At 42.3% G+C, this 20,827-nt stretch overlaps 1 protein-coding gene across 1 annotated transcript; it reads right to left on the reverse strand.

Moving 5' to 3' along the window:
* Positions 1–7,526: 7,526 nt before the first annotated feature.
* Positions 7,527–11,099, reverse strand: elf3 (E74-like factor 3 (ets domain transcription factor, epithelial-specific)). The gene is made up of 9 exons (XM_072451844.1): positions 11,013–11,099; positions 10,589–10,725; positions 9,566–9,811; positions 9,172–9,288; positions 8,925–9,071; positions 8,709–8,789; positions 8,520–8,633; positions 8,038–8,233; positions 7,527–7,885 (listed from the first exon to the last, which is right to left on the reverse strand). Exons 2-9 carry the CDS (start codon positions 10,716–10,718, stop codon positions 7,774–7,776), a joined length of 1,143 nt encoding a protein of 380 aa, XP_072307945.1. The 5' UTR covers positions 10,719–10,725; positions 11,013–11,099; the 3' UTR covers positions 7,527–7,773.
* Between the last annotated feature and the right edge of the window lie 9,728 nt (positions 11,100–20,827).

The raw sequence follows: 20,827 nt of genomic DNA on the forward strand, positions 1-20,827 counted from the left end.
TGTAATTTATTTAACAGGCTATTCATTTAATAAATACAGGCTTAGGTAACAACACAGTTCGTATCAGTTCTTTATGCGTGGATGTATAGTCTTTTAAGTGTCCAGTGGATCTGGACAACACAGGGCACAGACGTCCATATCAACAGAGGGCAGGGCAAGGCAACGGCTCCAGCGCACACCGCCGCTCCAGAGAGTTTAGGTTACATCACGTTAGCTGCCCGGGACCACACGTTGTGGGGCTATGACCGCGAGACCACAACAATCCCGAGTCAGCAGAGATCACATCGGAGCGTTAACAAAGCGGCGCCAGGTGACAGGCCACGGCACTGGAGAGCGGAGGTACGTGGAGCAACACCCAGACCCAGGAAGTGCGTAGGTCAGAGGATGAATGACAAAACTGAACAACATTTTATTGGCCAACGGCCCTAATGATTAGCCAATAGGAAGTGGCATGGTCTGCCCGCAGGCCATACTGCCACACGATGCTGAAGAACATTCCAGACAAAGCTATTATGTCCTTCCGTGGAGCCAATCAAGCGGCGGATCCTCATCATGAAAGTTACTTTGTACACTTTTAAACTTAATAGAGTTTCTAAAAAATACAAATCCAGATTCTTTTAATCAAGACACACATCTGCTGTGTGGAACATTATGTAACTGCACATAAACATCACTCTGCACAGTAAATTCCAATGATTACTGTGTCATTTACTCATGACCAGGAAAAAACTTTTAAAAAACCACCTGTTTATCTAGACTTATTTTTAGACTAGGCCCAATGCACTATCCACATAAAAAAGACAACATTGTGTGTCTCTAGCAGTGCTACTAATGTTTTACCAGTAATGTTAAAACGTTAATGATAAACTAAGGCCAAATAAAAAGGCACTATGGGAAATGTTGGATAGTCCAATAGTTTGTAAAAATAATGCTCAAGATTTGAGAGCACACTGTGTACACAATATCTGTCAGCAGTGCCACTATCACAAAGATGACTCTGTCCTTTCTCTGTTGGTGAAATAGTTGTGTTTGAAACTTCAGCTCATGGAATTGTATCATTGGCTCGAGCCATTCCATGGAATGGAATGCGGCGAGTCTTTGTTCTTGCCAGGTTTCTTATTATTATTATTCATGGTCATTTTGCCACAACTCTGGCATTTTTGACCCCCTGAACATTGATGAATGTCACACATGGGACATAGACGCGATCGGCTCGGCCCGAACTCCAATAAAATGGAGGTTGCGAGAACGCCTGTCGCAACAGTGCCGACTAGTTCAAAAACGAAAAAAACATGAAACTCTTAATCTTTGGCCTAGGCACATGACACTTGGGACAGTGATAGAGCTACCTTTGACCTCTGACCTTTGAGGAGTAAAACACACCTGGCCGCTCTATGATAAACAGGAAGTCAGCCATGTCAAATCAAAGTGGCGCCGCCACTTTTTTTTTCCAAAATCGTACTTGTCCTAGGTTTTTTGTCCGATCGAGCTCAAAACAACATTTTTTGCATCTAAAGACTTAGGGTCTCCTGTTTTTTCAAGGACAAGTCACGCCTAATGGAATTGATATACGGAGCTCATATTTCACTAACTAATGCGTTTTTATGGACTGATTGGAAATAATTAATTCCCATGTAACAAATTTTCTCTATAGCGCCCCCTACACATTGTGTGAAAAACTAAACATTGTCTGATTTGTTTGAAACTCATGGATTATATTCTCCTCAAGACGCTATTAAAACGTGCATTACAGATATTGTGTATTTTCACAATTGCCAGCAGGCCAGCATTAATGCCTTCACCTCCTCTTCCTCTTTTATTTTGATGGAGCATTTCCTCTCGTGCCGTGGTCTTAGCATCAGCGTTAGCATTAGCGTTAGCATCAGCGTTAGCAGTGGGTCTCTGTTGCTAGGTGACGAAGGTACAGGGAGGAGGGGGTTTAAAGAATAAAGTATAAAGAATAAAGTATAAAGTCTAAAGAATAAAGTCTAAGAGAACAAAGCGTCGGGGCAATCGCCATAAAACAATAACAACAGCAACAACAGTCTAAGAGAGACGGGAGATGGCGGAGGAGAGTGGATCGGGGATGGAAGACGTTCTGGACGGCGTGGAGGAGCAGCCTTTTCTGCCTGCACGTGCCCGGAAACGTAAAAAGTCTCTTAGCTCGTCCGAGGGTTCTGGGAATGAGCAGCAGGATGAGGCTGAAGCTATTGATGTCCGGGGTGAGAGCAGAGACTGTAAGGTGATCATAAAGCTTGCACAGGATAGTGCATCCTTTAAGGAGTGGAATTCAGTGGCATTGTCAAAGAGCCTAACTGTAGCTGTGGGAGTGATCAAGAGTGCGAGTGTCCTTAGAGATGGCTCGCTGCTGGTCGTGTGCAAGGACGCGGCTCAGCAACAGAAGGCGATTGGGACTAAACGTCTGGGTGGAAAGGACATTCTTGTGTCTAATGCTGAAAGAAACACGGTCAGAGGAGTTATCGTAGGTGTCCCTACGGCGACGTCTGTGGATGAAGTTAAGGAGAATTTGACTGGAGCTACGGTGGTGGACGCTAGGCGTTTGAAGGTGACCCGGTCTGGGGTAAGATGTGACAGCTTGTCGGTAATGGTGACACTTGAAGGGAGGTGCCTGCCTAGTAAGGTGTTCATTGGGTACATGTGCTATAGCGTCAGGCCATATGTTCCGCCGCCCCTGCGTTGCTTTAAGTGCCAGCGCTTTGGGCATATTGCAGCGGTCTGTAGAGGGAGGCAAAGATGTGGTAAACGTGCAGGAGATCATGAGTATGGGAAGTGTGACGTGGGTGCAAAACTGAAGTGCTGTAACTGTGGGGAAGAACATAGCTCTGCCTACGGGGGATGCAGGTTTAGCAAAAGAGCTGCTGAGGTGCAGAAAATAAAGGTCTCTCAAGGTATATCCTATGCAGATGCAGTCAAGAAAGTTTCAAGTAACGAGTTTAGAGTAAATACAGAGAGAGGAGCCAGCGCTGCTCCCAGCCAGGGCGAAATGAGAAAGGCCAGCGTGGCTCCCAAGAAGTGTGAAGGTTTCAAGAGTGGAGGTCCCAAGTGTGCAGGTTCCAGAATTAATGAGAATACCCTGGTTGTGGATAGAGAGGATTTTGTGCTCTTTATGGTGGATGTTGTAAACTGTGCTGCTCAGACTCAAAGCAGAACTGAAAGGATCAGGATCATTGCTAAAGCTGCAGGGAGATTCCTTGGAACAAAGGAGCTTGATTGGGCAGATATAGAAAACAGGCTAAAGGCGCTAAATGGGAGTCGGAGTGATGGGGGTCTGCTTGTGGGGAGTCAGAGTGATCAGAGTGACGAGATGGGGGTGGGGGTGGTCTCCTGTCCTCGCCCAGTCTCGTAGACGCACGGCTACCAAGCAGCGACATCAGTGGACATATTAAAGCCTATAGAATGAAGCCTGAAGAATAAAGCTGTACGGTGGGAGCACCGAACGTCAAAGAAGGAGAGGAAGATGAAGAAGAGTCTCCCTGGAATAAAGCCGGTTGGTCTCTGAAACAACAACAACTATTCTAGTCACAAAGACATATCATGACCTCATGGGCTTTGTAACACCAAAGCAATGGAAGGAGTACTTTTACGGACTACGACAGAGTCTGAGGACTACGACAAAGTCTGAGGAATAAAGTCTGGCGGTAATGCAACACTTGGATGCCAACCGCCATAAAACAACAACAACAACAACAACAAGTCTGGCGGTAATGCAACACTCGGATGCCAACCGCCATAAAACAACAACAACAGCAACATCAAAACGCGGTCGCGCGGGTGGCGAGAGCCATCATCGCCGCTCCGCGGCTTTAATTAGTATTTTGTTTGCCAGCGTGACTTCCATTGTCAGAAAGAGAAAACATAATTATGTTGTTTTTACACAGCAGTAATTTAAAAATAGGCAAACACATTTTACTTCCTCATCACAGGTGAACAAAATTTAGCATATTCTGTTTTACTCCTCTTGCCTTTTTACAACATACAAATAACCTACAAACGATACCGATATGGCATTATCAGCACAAACCAAAGGGGGAACTTAAGCATAATTAAACAAAATTCCTTTTTAATATCTCATTCTGTCATATTGATATATTTTTGCAGTAGACGCCGTGCGATCACCTGTGCGCTGACTTGTAAACTGACGTTTAACCCGTTTGGCCAGAAGATTGTTATTTTGAAGACAATGACTGTCACTCTGCCAAAACTCTAGATAAGAAAGAGTTTATATAATAACGGGAAGGTTTTTCATTTTTTTTAGGTGAGTTACTTGGTCGACTACATTTTTGTAAAACCACAGGAGAATGTGTCATGGTGGCATGAGCCGCAGAAATGTAAAACATACAATTTCCATACAATCTTTAACTTCTATTTTCTATTTCAGATGATGATGATTGCTGATCAGATAAATAGTTTAACTTATGCACCTGTGCTGACGTTCATTCACAGTAAAAGGTTCGGTGTTTTGTCAAGCTTGTTCACTAACGTTGGGTCCAGACCTGTGTGTCGTGTTTTATTTATTTACCAGGTTAAACCCCAGTGGTGTTGTTGGTTTTATTTAAGTCAATTTATAATTCTTGTAAATATCCCCCATGCCTTAAGCACCTAAATACGTAAAATGCAAAGGAGTAAGATGTCTCGGGCTTTGACACTGAGGTAAATGATGAGTAAAAAAAGGAAGTGTTGTGCTCCGAGTTAGTGCTTTGCTCTGTCTGCTCCTTTGCATAATACAACTGGTCACATAGCCATATTCCACATATTGTTTGTGTACTGTGCTGGAGTTCCTATACAACACGGCAGTATCAAACAGTTTTTAAATCATGTATTTATTTGAGAGGGACAGAAGTGGCAAACTGGCCAAACCTCTGTATTGTTATAACTCAAGATCTAGATATTATTTCCCTGGGTGCTGAAATTACAAAGGACAAGTTTACCTACAGGGACAATTCCTTTATACACACAATAACAAATACAATGTGCAATACAATACACAGTATAAGATAAGATAAGATAAGATATTCCTTTATTGTCCCACATGGGGAAATTTCATTGGTGCAACGCAGGTAGATACAGAGGTAGATACAGAAGAACAGATCACTTATAGGAAGTCTGAAAAACACTTTCAGTAGAAGATCTCCTATAAATAAATAAAAACTCCCATAGACAAATAAATAAATACCATTGCATGTGATCCCGACAGTAATTGCACATGAATATGTGTCACGACAGCACATAGATTGCACATGAATTTCACAGTAATTGCACATGAATTTCACAGTAATTGCACATATGACAGAATTGCACATCAGTATTAGGTTAGGTCAGTATTGCGACGGGATAACGTGACGCTCTCCGGGTAAGACGACTGTTCTCAGCAGTTTCATGAGTTCCTCCTTTGTGGAAACGCGGTACGGCGCCGGCCGGGAGCCGGGGGGCGGGGCCGGAGCCGGGGGGCGGGGCCGGAGCCGGGGGCGGGGCCGGAGCCGGGGGGCGGGGCCGGAGCCGGGGGGCGGGGCCGGGGGACTCAGAGCCAAGACACATCGCAACGACACGACGAAAACACTCAATCCAGCCGAATAAAGTCAAAACAAGTTAATTTAAAGCGATTCCAGTGCGTGTCCCGATCGTTCGAGAAGTTCCTCTTTCATATAAACGTGTAAATAAACGTGTACCGACGACACGCCGGTATGAGACTGATGTACTATATAGATATGAAAGAGAATAGCATATCTAAAACATGTGTGGCTCGCAGGCCTGTGGCTCATGCATTACACATTTATTATACATTTAAGCATGAGTTTACTGCCTGCAAAAGACCTTGTTGTTTCAACAGTAAAGCGGTTACTCTTGTACAATGAGGCAGCAATTTGAGCTTGGTAAAATCTTCGAAACAAAGCCAAATATATATGTCACCTGCTCTTACATAAGTCTGGGCCTTTTGAAAAAGGGACAATGCAAAAGAAGAGGAAAGATTATACATCAGTGATATTAGCGGTACTATTACAGTTTATAATAGAAAGGTTAGGTTATGGTACAATTTATTGTCCCCGAAAGCAAATTTGTTCACTTCATTTGACCCATCCTTCCATGCCTATCAGCAGGCTCTCATATCTATATACATCTGTCTCATCATATGTATTGTATAGCACATTTTGTTTCTTATTGTGTGAATAAAGTAATTGACCTTCTAAGATAACTTTGCATGTGATATATATATATATACATTTGCACACCCCTTGGCACTGTCAGACAGCTGCAACGGTTGATATGGCAGCGTAGATGTTATCCTGTTTCAGTTAACAGGTAGAACCCGTTATGAGCCCAAACCGAGACCAAACCACAGTAAACAACAGCCAACAGTCAGAATGACTTCAGAGTTCAGAGAGATTCACATTACCAACTCACTTGAAAATTAAAATGAAAATAAGCCTACAATGACACATGGCAGCGATTAATTGTTTCAAAGTTGTACTTTGGTGAAATGGTGTAATCTTCGTTGCAGTATATGGACTTACACATGGATTTGATGAGTTTTCACAGACTCTTGACCTGATGAAGACCGCACAAATGTCCAAACATGTTGCTTTTTCACTCGCATAATAAATATAGTTGTTTTTTTTCCAAGTGCCTCAGACCTTTTCTCTTTGTTTTTTCCCATCAGCTATTTGGGGGACATTAAAGTAAATGTAACATGAAATAACCTGACCCTTCGAACTCCTAACCCCTTACCCTTAAACAGTAAATTACAGGATTTTTTCTTTTAAACAATTTGTTTATTTTAAACTGCTTTGGCTAAGCTAACTAGCTCCACCGTAACAGCCCCCGCCTCCGCCCGCACTGGGTCTGGGCCCCGGAGGAGACCAGGAGCGAGATAGACCCAGTGACAAAGGCAGTAGACGCAAAGAAATGCGTGGCTTAAAATCCAAGACTAATGAACTGCTTTCGTATTTTGCTTTCTCTCTGATTCGTGTTCAGTGTTCTATGTTTTTCTGTTTTATTTTATAAAAAACTGATGAATAGTCCTAAAAAAATAATGGATTCAGAATATAAAAGGTGGAGGTGATCGTTTGAAAAAAAAGAAGAAAAAGGGGTTACAACATGGTTAAAGCTTCAGAAAAGTTGATTTAACATATGTCCCCTTTAATCTGCCATTCAAACAATTAATTCATATCAACAGAAATGACAATAGTTTGAACTTCTGCACACAAACTAACGCATAAAGCTGCACTTTGTTTTGAATTTATAAAAACTTTTTGCCATTAAAACATTTAGTGTTAAAACAATTTATTGAAAGTGTATTAATAACACGTTTTCTATCAAATAAAACATAATGCAAGATACAGTGAGCAGATAAAAAGTTGGCTTCTCATTTTCAATACGTTGAAAATACACAAATATAACTGTAACTTTTATTATATATATAACTTTTATTTCATTAAAAAAAAAAAAAAAAAAGAGTGCTTGGTTTACATGATTAACAATAAAATTTCACACTTAAAATACAAAACCTTAGTGAATACAAATATATTGCCCAAATAGAGCTACAAATGTCCATCGATAAATGTACCATATCAATATAAGATTGTCATTTTCATATTAAGCATACAGTCAACAAAATGAAGTACAATATAAAATACGGTTCATAAAACCTACTAGAGCCATTAACAGTGGCTTACAGTTTCTGTTAAACACCTTCCTGTTCTGAGGAAGTAAGTGTCATAAACTTATTAGAGTTTACACTGAGTCTGAGCTGTGCGATCACATGACCGGAGCGAGCTCGTGCAACCTCCAACCGCTGGCATTCTTTCCAAATTTGTACACCAGTCTCCTGCCGTCTACACGCTCCAGGATGTCGCGCTTATAATAGTACCTGCAAACCAAATATTTCACAATTACAGATACAATCAAATATAATTAAAATCAAATATTATTGTAGCATAAAGATAGCATTTCTCTAAAACGAATGACGCGTTTGTTACTCCTTGGACAAAACAGTACGTTATATTATAAGTTCCTCCTCACCTCATAGCACGGCTCAGCTTCTCGTAGGTCATGCTGCTGTTCTTCTTCTTTTGGCCCCACATCTGGGCCACGGCCTCGGACTTGAGGAACTTGAAGACCCCCTCTCTGCGGTCCTCCCACTTGAGCAGGCCGTGGTTCTTCTCGGGACTGATCAGGATGTCCCGGATAAACTCCCACAGGTGAGTGCCACGGGGGGCTAAAACAACGCAATGGTAAGGTCAGTGTGTTTAATTTAAATTGAAATGATCGAGATCATCTATTGTCATCATAGCTTACTGTAATAAAATAATTGTCCCTTAGAGCGATAGATAACTGGATGTCTACGTGACTTATGTCAGAGGTGAGTGGTAAAAGGTGATTCTCTTCTTAATTTACTCAACTTTCGCTATTTTATTTTGCCATCACACGACTTCTTTGACTTCCCACCATTGACACAATACTAGGCTAAATGTAAACTTCTTGTTCCATGTTATTTGTCTCACCATGCTTGCTCTTCTTGGGGCCGAGGTACAGACTATGCTCTCTGCTGCCTTTAGGAGGTCGTCCACGTGGTCTCCTCTCATAATATTCCTCCTGATACTTCTCAGTTTTGATTTCTGACACAGAAAAACACATATATTTAGATACTATTCAAAGACAAAAATGTGAAATGCTGATTCATAAGTACTTACTGGTAATGGAAGGGTAAAAGAACTCCGGGTCAGAGTCTCCACTTGTGGATTCTGGTGTGCGGAAACCGGAGAATACACAACGTAAAGATAAGAGCACAAAATAAATATGGAGATTGTTATAGTTTATTATTTTTACTAGGCAACAAACGCAATCCTGGCTCAATAGATAAGGTGATGATAAAGTGAAGTGATGATTGCATTAGAGCTTACTGTAACTGTTGGAGGAGGAGCTGAGTTCGCTGTCCGAGTGCTGATCGGAGATGCTGCTAGTGTCCATCATTGGAGTGAGCTGCTCTATGCTGAGATGGTTCAGGTTGTAGTCATCCTCACAGAACGGCTCTTTTTTGGGGGAAAGACCACCAGCTGACAGAGGGAAGGACATAATGAGTAGTGTTATTATTAATGATTTATTGACACAAGGCAGTGGAATATTTGATTGTACAAAAGAGCAAACATGACATACTCTGAAGGCCTTGGCCGAAAGTGATGGTGCTGAGCAGTGGATATTTCAGCTCAACCAGGAAGTTGTCCAAGAGTTCGCATGTTTCGTTCAGATCTGATGGAGACAGGAACGGGAACTCTGAAAGAACAGCATTTAGAAGTGTTAGATTTTTGTAGCACACCATCCTTTAAAAGAAACATCAGGGAAATACTGTATGTACTTTTGTTAACAATAAATATGTACATTACAATCAAAACATGTGACATTATACAACTATTGATTTTTTCTGACAGTTCCATTGGCCCTTTTGAGTTGCCACGCAATAAATGCAGATGAAGAGCAAATAGCCATATACTGTGTTGGAAATTAATTTCCTGTAAATGATTCATATCTAACAGTGGTCCTTGTGCTTTACCATGCTTGGCCTTGTGCTTGAGGAGACCCTGGTACAGGTGAGGTCCGAGGTGTGGGCCGAACACCCCCATCATGTCGTTGTGGGACATCTTGCAGAGAGTGGGGCCGTCCATGGCACAGTACGCCAGGTTCAAGGAGCGAGTGTCGAAGTTTGTGCCCTCGATGTTGTCACTGATCCACTCTAGAACGTTCTCGGTCGTCCAGCAGAAGGGGTTCACCTGCTCATACCGCTGGTCCGGGACAGGACCTACACAAATTACACTATTGGTTAAAAGGAGACTAATGCAGAGGTTATTTGTGTTTATGTCTCGAATTTTGTTTATTCTATGGCTTTGCACTTTGTAAATGTATTATTCAGAACACTCAAAGAAAACAGTTATCGTGAAGGGATTTTCATTATTGTCTATATAGATGGGTGTATTTTTGTATCATGCACAATGTTCTAATTGCAAAAGCATTCAATAATGGACAATTATTGCATCGCAAACATATTGATTTGATATACTATCCAAATGTAAACAAAGAAAGCATTACTTTATCAAAGAATTTTCAAAGTCACACAGTTTTATCAACAACAAAGTGCTAATGCTCTGTGGGATTTCACTGTTAAACATTGACCTCCAAGTGAATGATTAAGAGACACTCAAAACCAGGTCGGCTCACATTTCAGCGAGAGATGAGCGTAAAGTATTACAGACTTATTAATTCTTTACAAAATTATTTAAAAGGCGTACGATGCAAGTTTTGGAGGGTCTATCATCTGCTTGTTTCGTGAAAATATTATTGCGTTTCCCAGAATATTCCACAGTATAAAGATTTCTAGCTTTCATTCATTGTTAAATCCCTCCACCTTTTAACTGACACAGTGTCCCCTTAACTGTGCGTTTGAACCTCTGCTGTTCAACATTACACAAAATTAACAGTTTCAAAAACGGTTTCCAAGATAACGAGTTCTTGTAATATGTTTGTATGTGTATGTATATGTGTGTATATTCTCTGTTAAAATGAATATGACTGCACGTACTGGTGTTGCCCGTGTATTCTGCCGGTCCTCTCCTGGGGATGTGCTGTGGCGGGATCAGGTCCGACACCCCGCTCTGGTACATGGTGAGGTTGGCATTAGTCAGGACAGTGCTGAGGCTCGGAGCAGCCATGGAAATGCTGGGAACACACAGAATCACTGAAGGTTAACACAAGTGACATGCCTGTAGAAGTCATTGTAAATACAACAGTTAGAGAAAATACGACATGCTGAGGACCGAAGAAAGCATAAAGTAGGACTAAACAATGACTCAATCAGGTCCAATCCGAAATAAAGCAGACTCCAGTGCCAGTGTGAGAGGCCTATGATTCACCTGTGCAAGATAACGCATGCAAATTGAATATGAACTACTGCTGCTACTAATAATACAGATAAAACAGTGGATAATATAACAGATGAGCTTTACCTAGTGTGAGCGCCAATGTGTAGATAATGCTCTGGTCTGGACAGGTTGTTGCCGATACTTTCACCCTCAGTGTTTTATATAGCTGGTGTGCGGGGGCTGCACTCAGGTGAGCTCAGGGGAATTCCACCTGAGCAAGGTCCCGCCCACTTAATTTCCTGCAAACTGGATCAACAACATAGACTGGTGCAAATCTGTCGACACCTGTCAAAATAATGAGTACGCTTTCTCTGGGACAGAAAACAGTCTCCGAAAACAGTTGAATTCACAAGAAAAGCGGAGGAAGGATAATATAACATAATACAACAGAAGTACCACATCGTTTTTTCATAGTTTTGGCCGGGGTGCGACTTATATTTATACTTATATACTTATATGTGATATTATTTGTTATTTTCACACTTGCAACCACATTTCATACTCCATGCAACTTATATATGTTTTTTTCTTCTCTATTATGCATTTTTTGGCTGGTGCGACTTATACTCCGGTGCGATTTATAGTCCGGATAATAATCTGTGAAATGACTGTTGTGATTTTGTGCTATAAAAAAACAATTGAATATAAATTGAACAATGAATATGTATTCTAAATGTTAACATTTTAAGAATACGTACCTCACAAGATCAATAATTTAAAAAAAAACATCTGTTTCCTCATAAAGACTCAATTTTTGCCAGTGAATCTAAGTAGTACCTAATGACACCTTCTATTCACGATTGCCCCAAATATTGTTGCATGAATAAAGCTGAATTTAGAACAGAATGATGGAAATGTGTCTGCTACACACATTTGCACCAACAAGAACCACAATGTTAAAGCTATCATCTGTAACATTGCAACTCCATCTTCAACACTGTTACTTAAGGAAGGCAATCTGGTCTGTGTGTATATATATCTACCAGCCTAAGGGCATCGTAACAAAACCACACATGCTGGAGAAATGTTAACATGCTGGAGAAATGTTAACATTTTCACTGTAAAACACACTACTGATCTAATAATAGAAACATGGAAACATTCCTACTGGAAACTACAGATCTGACTGTTTGCTGGCCCTGTCTCTTTGTGTAACAAGCAGCAGATTTACATTCATGGTGTTTGTGATGTCTTCAAATGACCATGCAACTTTTGAAAACATTTTTATATGACACAAAATCAGATTTTTTCAACTGCAAGCAACTAAAGATGAGTGTGAGGTATTAGGGATTTAAAACTGATTTCCCGGTAGTTATAATTAAACGATAATTTACGTAGATTAATATGTTACATTTTGTTAACTGTAAACCTGTGAGGGAAAAACTCCACTCTGCGCTGTTAACCTGATAACACCAAAACACAAAGACAAGTAGATACGTTTTACTTGCAAGGGGAAACAAGCACTAGCAGAGCGCTTGGGAACATCTCTTGCCTCAGGCTCTACTGAAAACATCTCATGCCTGAGACTGACAAGCATTAATCAGTCTGCTCATAATCACATGTTTAACAATGATAATTTGTACATGGAATAATTACTTTAATAAAACCACACTATTGATCTAAAACTACTTAAAAACAGGAGACTTCCTATTAAAAACCGCAGAAATAGTGGCACTTACCTACAGAAAGCAGCAGATTTTCTTTGACATGATGTTATAGTTGAAAATGGTTATGTGACATTTTTTAATCCTAAAAATTACCTACGGAGATAGAATATTTTTGAACAAGCAATAAGTAAGTTCAGGGCTGAGGGCGGGAGACAAGTGAACACATAACATAAAAACACAGCAAACACGACCAGAGAGAACAAAAAAAGACTATGAATGTCAATTATAATGTTGGCCCAGTCTGTTATTGTTGGTTCAGTTTGTGCCATTCATTTATTTGTTATGGAATTCTTTCTGGAAGTTTCCATTTACTGTGTCCATGGCAGGAGTTTTGAGGCCCAGATACATTGTTCTGAAGTCCAGTGGGATGGCAATGTCAAACAACTGTCTGCAGTGCTTTGTTAATCTCAGTCCATGAATGATAGTCCCAAACACATGATTATGATGGGCATCCTGGCAACCACAAATTCTCAAGCAACTAGTATTTCCCTGTGCAAAATACTGTGATCCATTTTCCCAACAGAATTCTTACTACATTTTCTGAGCACTCAAGCCTCGAATGCAGCATAATAACTCAACATGTTTGAATCCATCAAAACGACAACTCTGAGTACACTAATGATGAGGGGGCGCCATAATAACATGGTTAAAAGCTCATAAAAGTCAATTGTACATAATATGTCCCATTTAAAATTCTTATAAAAGTTATTTTGCAAACTATTGCTTCTTTCACCTATTTCATGTTTGGCCAAGCAAAATGCTCTGGGAGTTTGCACTGAACATGCAACAAATAATATAATTTTCACTGTGCAATATCTGATATTTCTATGTCTTCCTTGCCAACTGCTGAAGTTGCATTTATTGTATTTAAATATTAATTTTAACATCTTAACAATGGCCGAAGGCAAATGCGAGCGTGGTGTCTGTGGACTAACTGAAACTGTCAGACGTGTGTTTGCTCAGAGTGAACCCTGAGCCCTCTGGTCAATCATTCAGAGCATTATCACACAGTGTGCACACTCGTCAACACCGTCTTTGTCCAGTCTGACATCACTGTTGGCTGTTGGAAACTTACGACACGACTGATTCTCGTATGAAAGTCACATTTAAATATCAGAGAATGTGATGGGACCTTCATAATGAACAGTTGCTCTGCAGATATAACAGCATTTATTTGCAATTTTACAGTACTACAAAATGCTGTCTACTAATACAATATTTTTTACTATTTACTACACTATTATATTATTATTATTTATTTAATTTATATACTTGCACTAGAAAAGCAACTTTGTTTATTGTATGTGCAACTGAACTATTGCATTGGATATGGCTGATTATAGTTCACGGTCTAAAGAGAGCAAATGCATTATTATATACAGTTGATTGTCATATTTGTAGTTGTATTTGAAATTTGTAATTTCAAAAGAACTTGTTTGCTAGAGATGAACAGAAAGCTGTGAATGTGACAATATCTGCCTTTTAGCGACAGCCTTCTGAATCCCCCTCGACATTATCTCCAATGCAGTCAATTTAACATGAAAACTATTTATTTTCGCCCACGCTGAAAGGTTGTGACATACCTGTGACTGATGTATGATTTATAACTATAACAACTTTTGCAAACCGAAATTGTCCACATCAATGACAGTAACTTAGTGACACGTATTTTATGGTTATGGTTTGTGAGCAATATAGTCTAGATTTATTACTTCTCTCAAACAAACTCTGTCCAACCGTTTGATATAGTAATGAGTATATGGGGTCACTTCACAGTTCACACCAATATAATGTCCTGACTGACAGACAGCGTCTTCATGACAATGCTCTAAACACAACACTCTTGAGACATAACCCTGGGCCTTTGTAGCACACGGACAAAAGCTGAAGAGAAATGTAGTGAGCCAAAGACTTGAGTAACTCTATATCATGTGGGCAGAGCGAAGCGTCACAATGCGCCCGGCTTTTCCAAAGTGTTACAAGGTCTAATGAGCGGCAGCACAATGCACGTTTTACTCTAAAGAGCCCGCCCATCCTCACCCGTGTCAGGGAAAACAGTGGAATGTGGCCTTTCCGGTTTGAAGACATCACTTACGGAAAACTATTTCATCATCACCCCACCTGCCATTCACTCTATAGTTCACAAACGCACCTGGGTTTTTACAATGGCAAGAAACAAAGACAAATGTGGAAATCAATCTAAATTCAAACAAAGGACTGTTTAGTATAGGCCTGTTATTGTTTTGACTTTGAAATGTTTGATGAAATCGTTATTATTTTTACATCTACATTTAAAAAGGGCATGCGTGCAGTGCGTGTGTTTTCAATTGTGAATGTTGTTTGAATAGAAAAAGACAATATGATGCCTCCCAATAATTTATATTTAAATGTAAAATATAAGTTACTCGAATTTACTTGTGATTATACTTTTAATTTAACTTGATTTAAACAAAAATTCTTGGACTGGAACATTATTTATGTTTTTCTGTGTGTCTGGTGGAGTTTACAACACACACACACACACACACACATTTTGGCATAAAATATCTCAAAAATAATTTCACAAAGGTGGAACCTGATGATGTTGCGAACACTTATCGATGGGGGAACAACACGGACGGCTGTGTCCTGCAGAAGTTCTCTGATGACTCTACCATCATCGGACTCATCACGGACGACGATGATGCGGAGTACAGAGGACTAGAGCAGGACTTTGTGGACTGGTGTCAGAGGAACCACCTCCTCATCAACGAGGGGAAGACCAAGGAGATGGTGGTTAAAGTACTTAGTTGAAATTGTTAACTGTGTCTCAGACCGCTTGCCCCTGACCTGTGGGGTACCCCAAGGGTCAATTCTGGGACCCGTACTGTTCAACCTCTACGTGCTGCCATTAGGTCAGCTGATACGCAGTGAAAATGTGTCCTATCACAATTATGCAGACGACACTCAGATCTATGTTTCACTGTCGGCAGGTGAAGATGGACCAGTGGATGCAAAATAACTTTCTCCAGCTGAACTCAGACCAGACTGAATTCATTGTCTTTGGCCACAGAACAAAGAGAAAGTGTTAGCAGTCACCTCCAGAGTCTCACCCTAAAACCCTCAAATCATGTTAGAAATCTGGAGTAATAATGGACTGAATTTTAACAGCTACGTCAAATCAATAACAGCTACTTTTTACCATCTAAAAAACATTGCCAAAATCAAAAATATAGTGTCTAAACTAGACTTAGAGAGACATATCCACGCGTTTGTCTCCAGTAGATTAGACTAAGGTAACGGCCTGCTCAATGGCCTCTCCAGCTGCAGTACATCCAGAACGCTGCTGCTCGGGTCCTGACTAGAACCAGGAAGTACAATCACATTAGTCCTGTTCTCAGGTCTCTGCACTGGCTCCTGTGGCTCAGAGAATAGACTTTAAAGCAGCTCCGCTTGTGTACAAGTCTCTCCATGGCCTACCACCAAAGTACCTCTCAGACATGTTAGTGCCATATGAACCCTCTCGGACTCTGAAGACCTCAGGGACCGGCCTCCTGCTGGTGCCAGAGTCAGGACTAAACATGGGGAATCTGTGTTTCAGTTTTATGCAGCTCACAGAAGATGTGAGACAGGCTTCTACTCTGACCATGTTCAAATCCAAGATAAAAACAGTTTTGTTTAGCTGTGCATATGGCTGATTTTCTTTGCCCTCTTCTCTTTTAGGTCTTAAACTGTTTCAATTTCTGTCATGTCTGTGTGATTTTAATGCATTTTCCTGTTACGTGAAGCCCTTTGAATTGCCTTGTGTATGAATTGTGCTCAACAAATATGACTTCCGCAGACGCCACTCTACTGCCCCCTCATCAGTTAACATCCAGGGAAGGGACAAGTACCTGGGTGTTCATCTGAACCACAAACTGGACTGGACTCACAACACAGACGCACTGTACAGGAAAAGCCAGAGTTGGCTCTACCTCCTGAGGAGACTCAGGTCTTTTGGAGTGACAGGGCCACTCCTGAAAACCTTCTACGACTCTGTGGTGGCATCAGCCCTCCTGTATGGTGTGGCCTGCTGGAGCAGCAGCATCACAGAGAGGGAGAGGAAGTAGCAGGACAAAGTCGTTCGTCGATGGTCGAGGAGATAATATGTGTCATAGTACCTGGGAACATAGGGCTGACCGCATCAGCTGTTTCCTGTTTATCAACGCACACAGCAGGTCAACATAATATATTTCCAGAGCATGATGCATCTATTATCCAAACCCAATACATGACATAAAGAGACATCATGCAAATGCAGCATAGAGGCACAGAGAGTTTATTGGAAGTGTAAACGTTGTTTTGTGAATCACCAATATTTGTATTATTAAGAAAAAGTATGATTCTGATATGATTCAGATTTTATTTAGGAAGAAAATATTAGTTATGTTTGGGTGACATCAGCTGCTCACAGACCCCTGCGAGCCAGGACTTGATCATGGAAACAGGAACGGTTTGACTCTCCCTTGAGTGGCAGACATGTCTGCGATCCACTCAACCACAAGGGGCACAGGGGGCACAAGGGGCACAGGGGGCACAAGGGGCACAAGGGGCACAGGGGGCACAGGGGGCACAAGGGGCACAAGGGGCACAGGGGCCACAAGAGGCACAGGGGGCACAAGGGGCACAGGGGGTACAAGAGGCACAGGGGGCACAAGGGGCAGAGGGGGCACAAGAGGCACAAGGGGCACAAGAGGCACAGGGGGCACAAGGGGCAGAGGGGCACAGGGGGCACAAGAGGCACAAGGGGCACAAGAGGCACAGGGGGCACAGGGGGCACAAGGGGCACAAGGGGCACAGGGGCCACAAGAGGCACAGGGGGCACAAGGGGCACAGGGGGCACAAGGGGCACAGGGGGCACAAGGGGCACAGGGGTCACAAGAGGCACAGGGCGTACAAGAGGCACAGGGGACATAGGGGGTACAAGAGGCACACGAGGCACAAGGGGCACAGGGGGCACAAGGGGCATAGGGTGCACAAGAGACACAGGGGGCACAAGAGGCACAGGGGGCACAAGGGGCACAGGGGGCACAAGGGTCACAAGAGGCACAGGGGGCACAAGGGGCAAAGGGGGCACAAGAGGCACAGGGGGCACAAGAGGCACATGGGGTACAAGAGGCACAGGGGACATAGGGGGTACAAGAGGCACACGAGGCACAGGGGGCACAAGAGGCACAAGGGGCATAGGGTGCACAAGAGGCACAGGGGGCACAAGGGGCACAGGGGGCACAAGAGGCACACAAGGAACAAGAGGCACAGAGGGCACAAGGGGCACAGGGGGCACAAGAGGCACACGAGGAACAAGAGGCACAGGGGGCACAAGGGGCAGAGGGGCACAAGAGGCACAGGGGGCACAAGAGGCACAGGGGGCACAAGAGGCACAGGGGGCACAAGAGGCACAGGGGGCACAAGAGGCACAGGGGGCACAAGAGGCACAGGGGGCACAAGAGGCACAAAGTTAACCTAAAACAATTGTGGAGTCCCACAAGGCTCTATACTCGGACCCATTCTTTTTTCTGTTCACCTCCTGCCACTTGGTCATTTTTTTAGAAAACATGGGATATCCTCTCACTTTTATGCAGACGACTCCCAAGTCTATCTACCAGTAAAAAATAGTTCCCTGGCACCACTCTTGAAGTGTTTGGATGATGCCATGGATTGGTTGGCGATCAACTTTCTCAACCTGAATGAGTCCAAAACGGAAATTGTTGTTTTTAAGCCTAACAAAGTAGTTGAACTTGGACATCTACATCAAGTTTACAACCACCAACCTTGGCGTGAGGTTTTAAGCTTGACAAGCAGAAAAATGCCGTGGTTAAAGTTTTTATCACCTTCGGCTTTTATCTAGACTCAAATCGGTTTTATCTTTTAGTGACCTGGAGCTTTATCTCTACACGTCTTGACTACTGTAATGCACTGGTATCAGCCCAATCACGCAAACAGTTTGTTCAAAATTCCGCAGCACGTCTTTAAACTGGCACACGTCGTAGAGAACATATTAGTTTATCAGTCTATCCTCACTGCACTGGCTCCCCATTCATTTTAGAGTTGATTCTAAAATGTTATTGTTTGTTTTTAAAGCACTTCACGGACTGGCCCCAGCGTATATTTCAGACCTTAAGGACTGAGGGCCAGTTCCAACTTCTTGTCCCAAAAACGGAACTCAAAAGCCGGGGCGACCGGGCCTTTTCTGTAGCTGGCCCCAAACTTTGCAATGCTGACTGCTCCTTCAGTTGATGCTTTTAAGTCTCTGGCTGTCTTTTATTATTTTATATATTTTATGTTGTTATGTTGTTTGTATGTATGTATTTATTTATTGTATTTTTATTGTTTTTATTTTTTTTAAACATATTTTACTCGTGCTTGTTTTGTACTCTGTGCAGCACTTTGGAGACTTTGTGTTGGTAAAATGTGCGATACAAATAAAGTTGGATTGGATTGGAATGGGTCAAGTTGTATATCATGCAAAGGCAAAGTTAAAATAACATCATGATTAAATTTGGGCTTTTTATTTACAAATGGGCACAGATCAAGTATTAAGTTTAAGTATTAAGTAGTAGAGAAAGATCAAGGAAACATAAGCGAAACCAACACACAGCTTTAGGCTATTAGGTGCAAACATTAGACACCACATTGGCCAATAGACGCACCTACAACAGTATGCGGAAACAGTCTTCACGTAAACTTTCCAAATAGTTATGCTCACAAAACGTGCCAAACTATTTCTAATGCCAGGTATTGTCATCGTCAAACAAGAATGACTGTTTATAGAGGCTTAGCTCCAGTAAGCGTCGCCACAGAAGTACGAGTCTGAAGTGTGTGGCGCCATCTGGTGGTGATAATAAACCATTCACTGTGTTGGATTCACGTAAAACACTGACAAGCCATTACCTTTAGGTTACAGTAATTGTATCATTAGAACCAACCAATGAGAGCACAGAGACCAGGAGAGGGCATCCTAATGAAACCAGACAAAAAAGAGACAATTGAACCTTGAATAAAACAAGGATTCGTAGCCTACACTGCACCAGATCGGCCTACTTTTTTATTTTAATTGATTTTATTAATTCCCCAGTTAAGCAAAAGTCACTGTTTTTAACGTTCAATCAAAGCAATGCATAGGTTGACAATTCTATAAAATTAAATAATACAATAAATAAACATGCTAAATCAAGAAGTCTGCTCTTGTCCTCTGGAGGGCGCTAAAGATCTGTCTAAAGCGTTCTGTAAGTACAGTGTCTTATGCATTTTAATATAGGCTATTTATTTATGTGATGTATTCATATTTTCTCATTGTGTTGAAGATTTTAGAGGAACTTTTAAAAACTTCACCTACAGCTGAAGCAAAGTGCAGTGAAGTACAGCCGAACAACAAACCCTCAAAATGACCAATGGAGGGGAAAGTTTGTTCTTCAGCCTTTTGGGCATTTCCCAAAGCGACAGAAGACAAGCAGGAAATTAGGAATGCTAAAAATAGAAAAACACTCAAAAACTTCTGATTAATTCATCCAAGCCAATTATTTCAAAGAATGTCCCCCAGCTTCTGTGTTTATTTACTGTTCTTTTTTTCTTATTTTTTAAAGATGTGAGTTTCTGATATTCTAAATCTTTCCCACGCACGCGCTGCAGCGTTGGGCCTGCGTTTCTGGTCAGAACAGAAGAAGTCCGGTCACGGTCTGTGGACGTCCCTGTATCTGCTGAGACTGCTCCGCGCGCGATGATGGAGAGCACTTGATCACGTGACCCGCTAATACCCTGGGATCTGCTGTCGGCCATTCCGTTTAGTCTCCCTTCCTCCCTCCCCCTCCCCCTCTCACCCCCTCCTCTAACCTCTCTGCCTCTCCCACCCTCTCCCCCCTCCTCTCTGCCTCTCCTCTCTCCCCCTCCTCCTCCCTCCCTCCTCTCTCCCTCTCCTCTCCCTCTCCTCCTCTCTGCCTCACCTCTCTCCCCCTCCTCTCTGCCTCTCCCCCTCCTCTCTCCCCCTCCTCTCTGCCTCTGCCTCTCCCCCTCCTCTCTCCTCTCTGCCTCTCCTCTCTCCTCTCTCCCCCTCCTCTCTCCTCTCTCCTCTCTCCCCCTCCTCTCTCCTTTCTCCTCTCTCCTCTCTCCTCTCTCCCCCTCCTCTCTCCTCTCTCCCCCTCCTCTCTGCCTCTCCTCTCTCCTCTCTCCCCCTCCTCTCTCCTCTCTCCCCCTCCTCTCTCCTCTCTCCTCTCTCCC

Source organism: Eucyclogobius newberryi, unplaced genomic scaffold (assembly GCF_026437365.1).
Source record: "Eucyclogobius newberryi isolate DKJ021-1_F unplaced genomic scaffold, fEucNew1.0.hap1 SCAF_19, whole genome shotgun sequence".
NCBI lineage: Eukaryota > Metazoa > Chordata > Actinopteri > Gobiiformes > Gobiidae > Eucyclogobius > Eucyclogobius newberryi.

Bases quoted from the DNA above. Each gene is read 5' to 3' on its own strand.
- elf3 (XM_072451844.1), bottom strand. From the start codon at position 10,718: ATGGCTGCTCCGAGCCTCAGCACTGTCCTGACTAATGCCAACCTCACC. The intron at 8,790-8,924 runs GTTACAGTAAGC...TCTTATCTTTAC, and splicing joins ACTCAGCTCCTCCTCCAACA to GTTGTGTATTCTCCGGTTTC. The intron at 8,234-8,519 runs GTGAGACAAATA...GCGTTGTTTTAG, and splicing joins CCCCAAGAAGAGCAAGCATG to CCCCCCGTGGCACTCACCTG.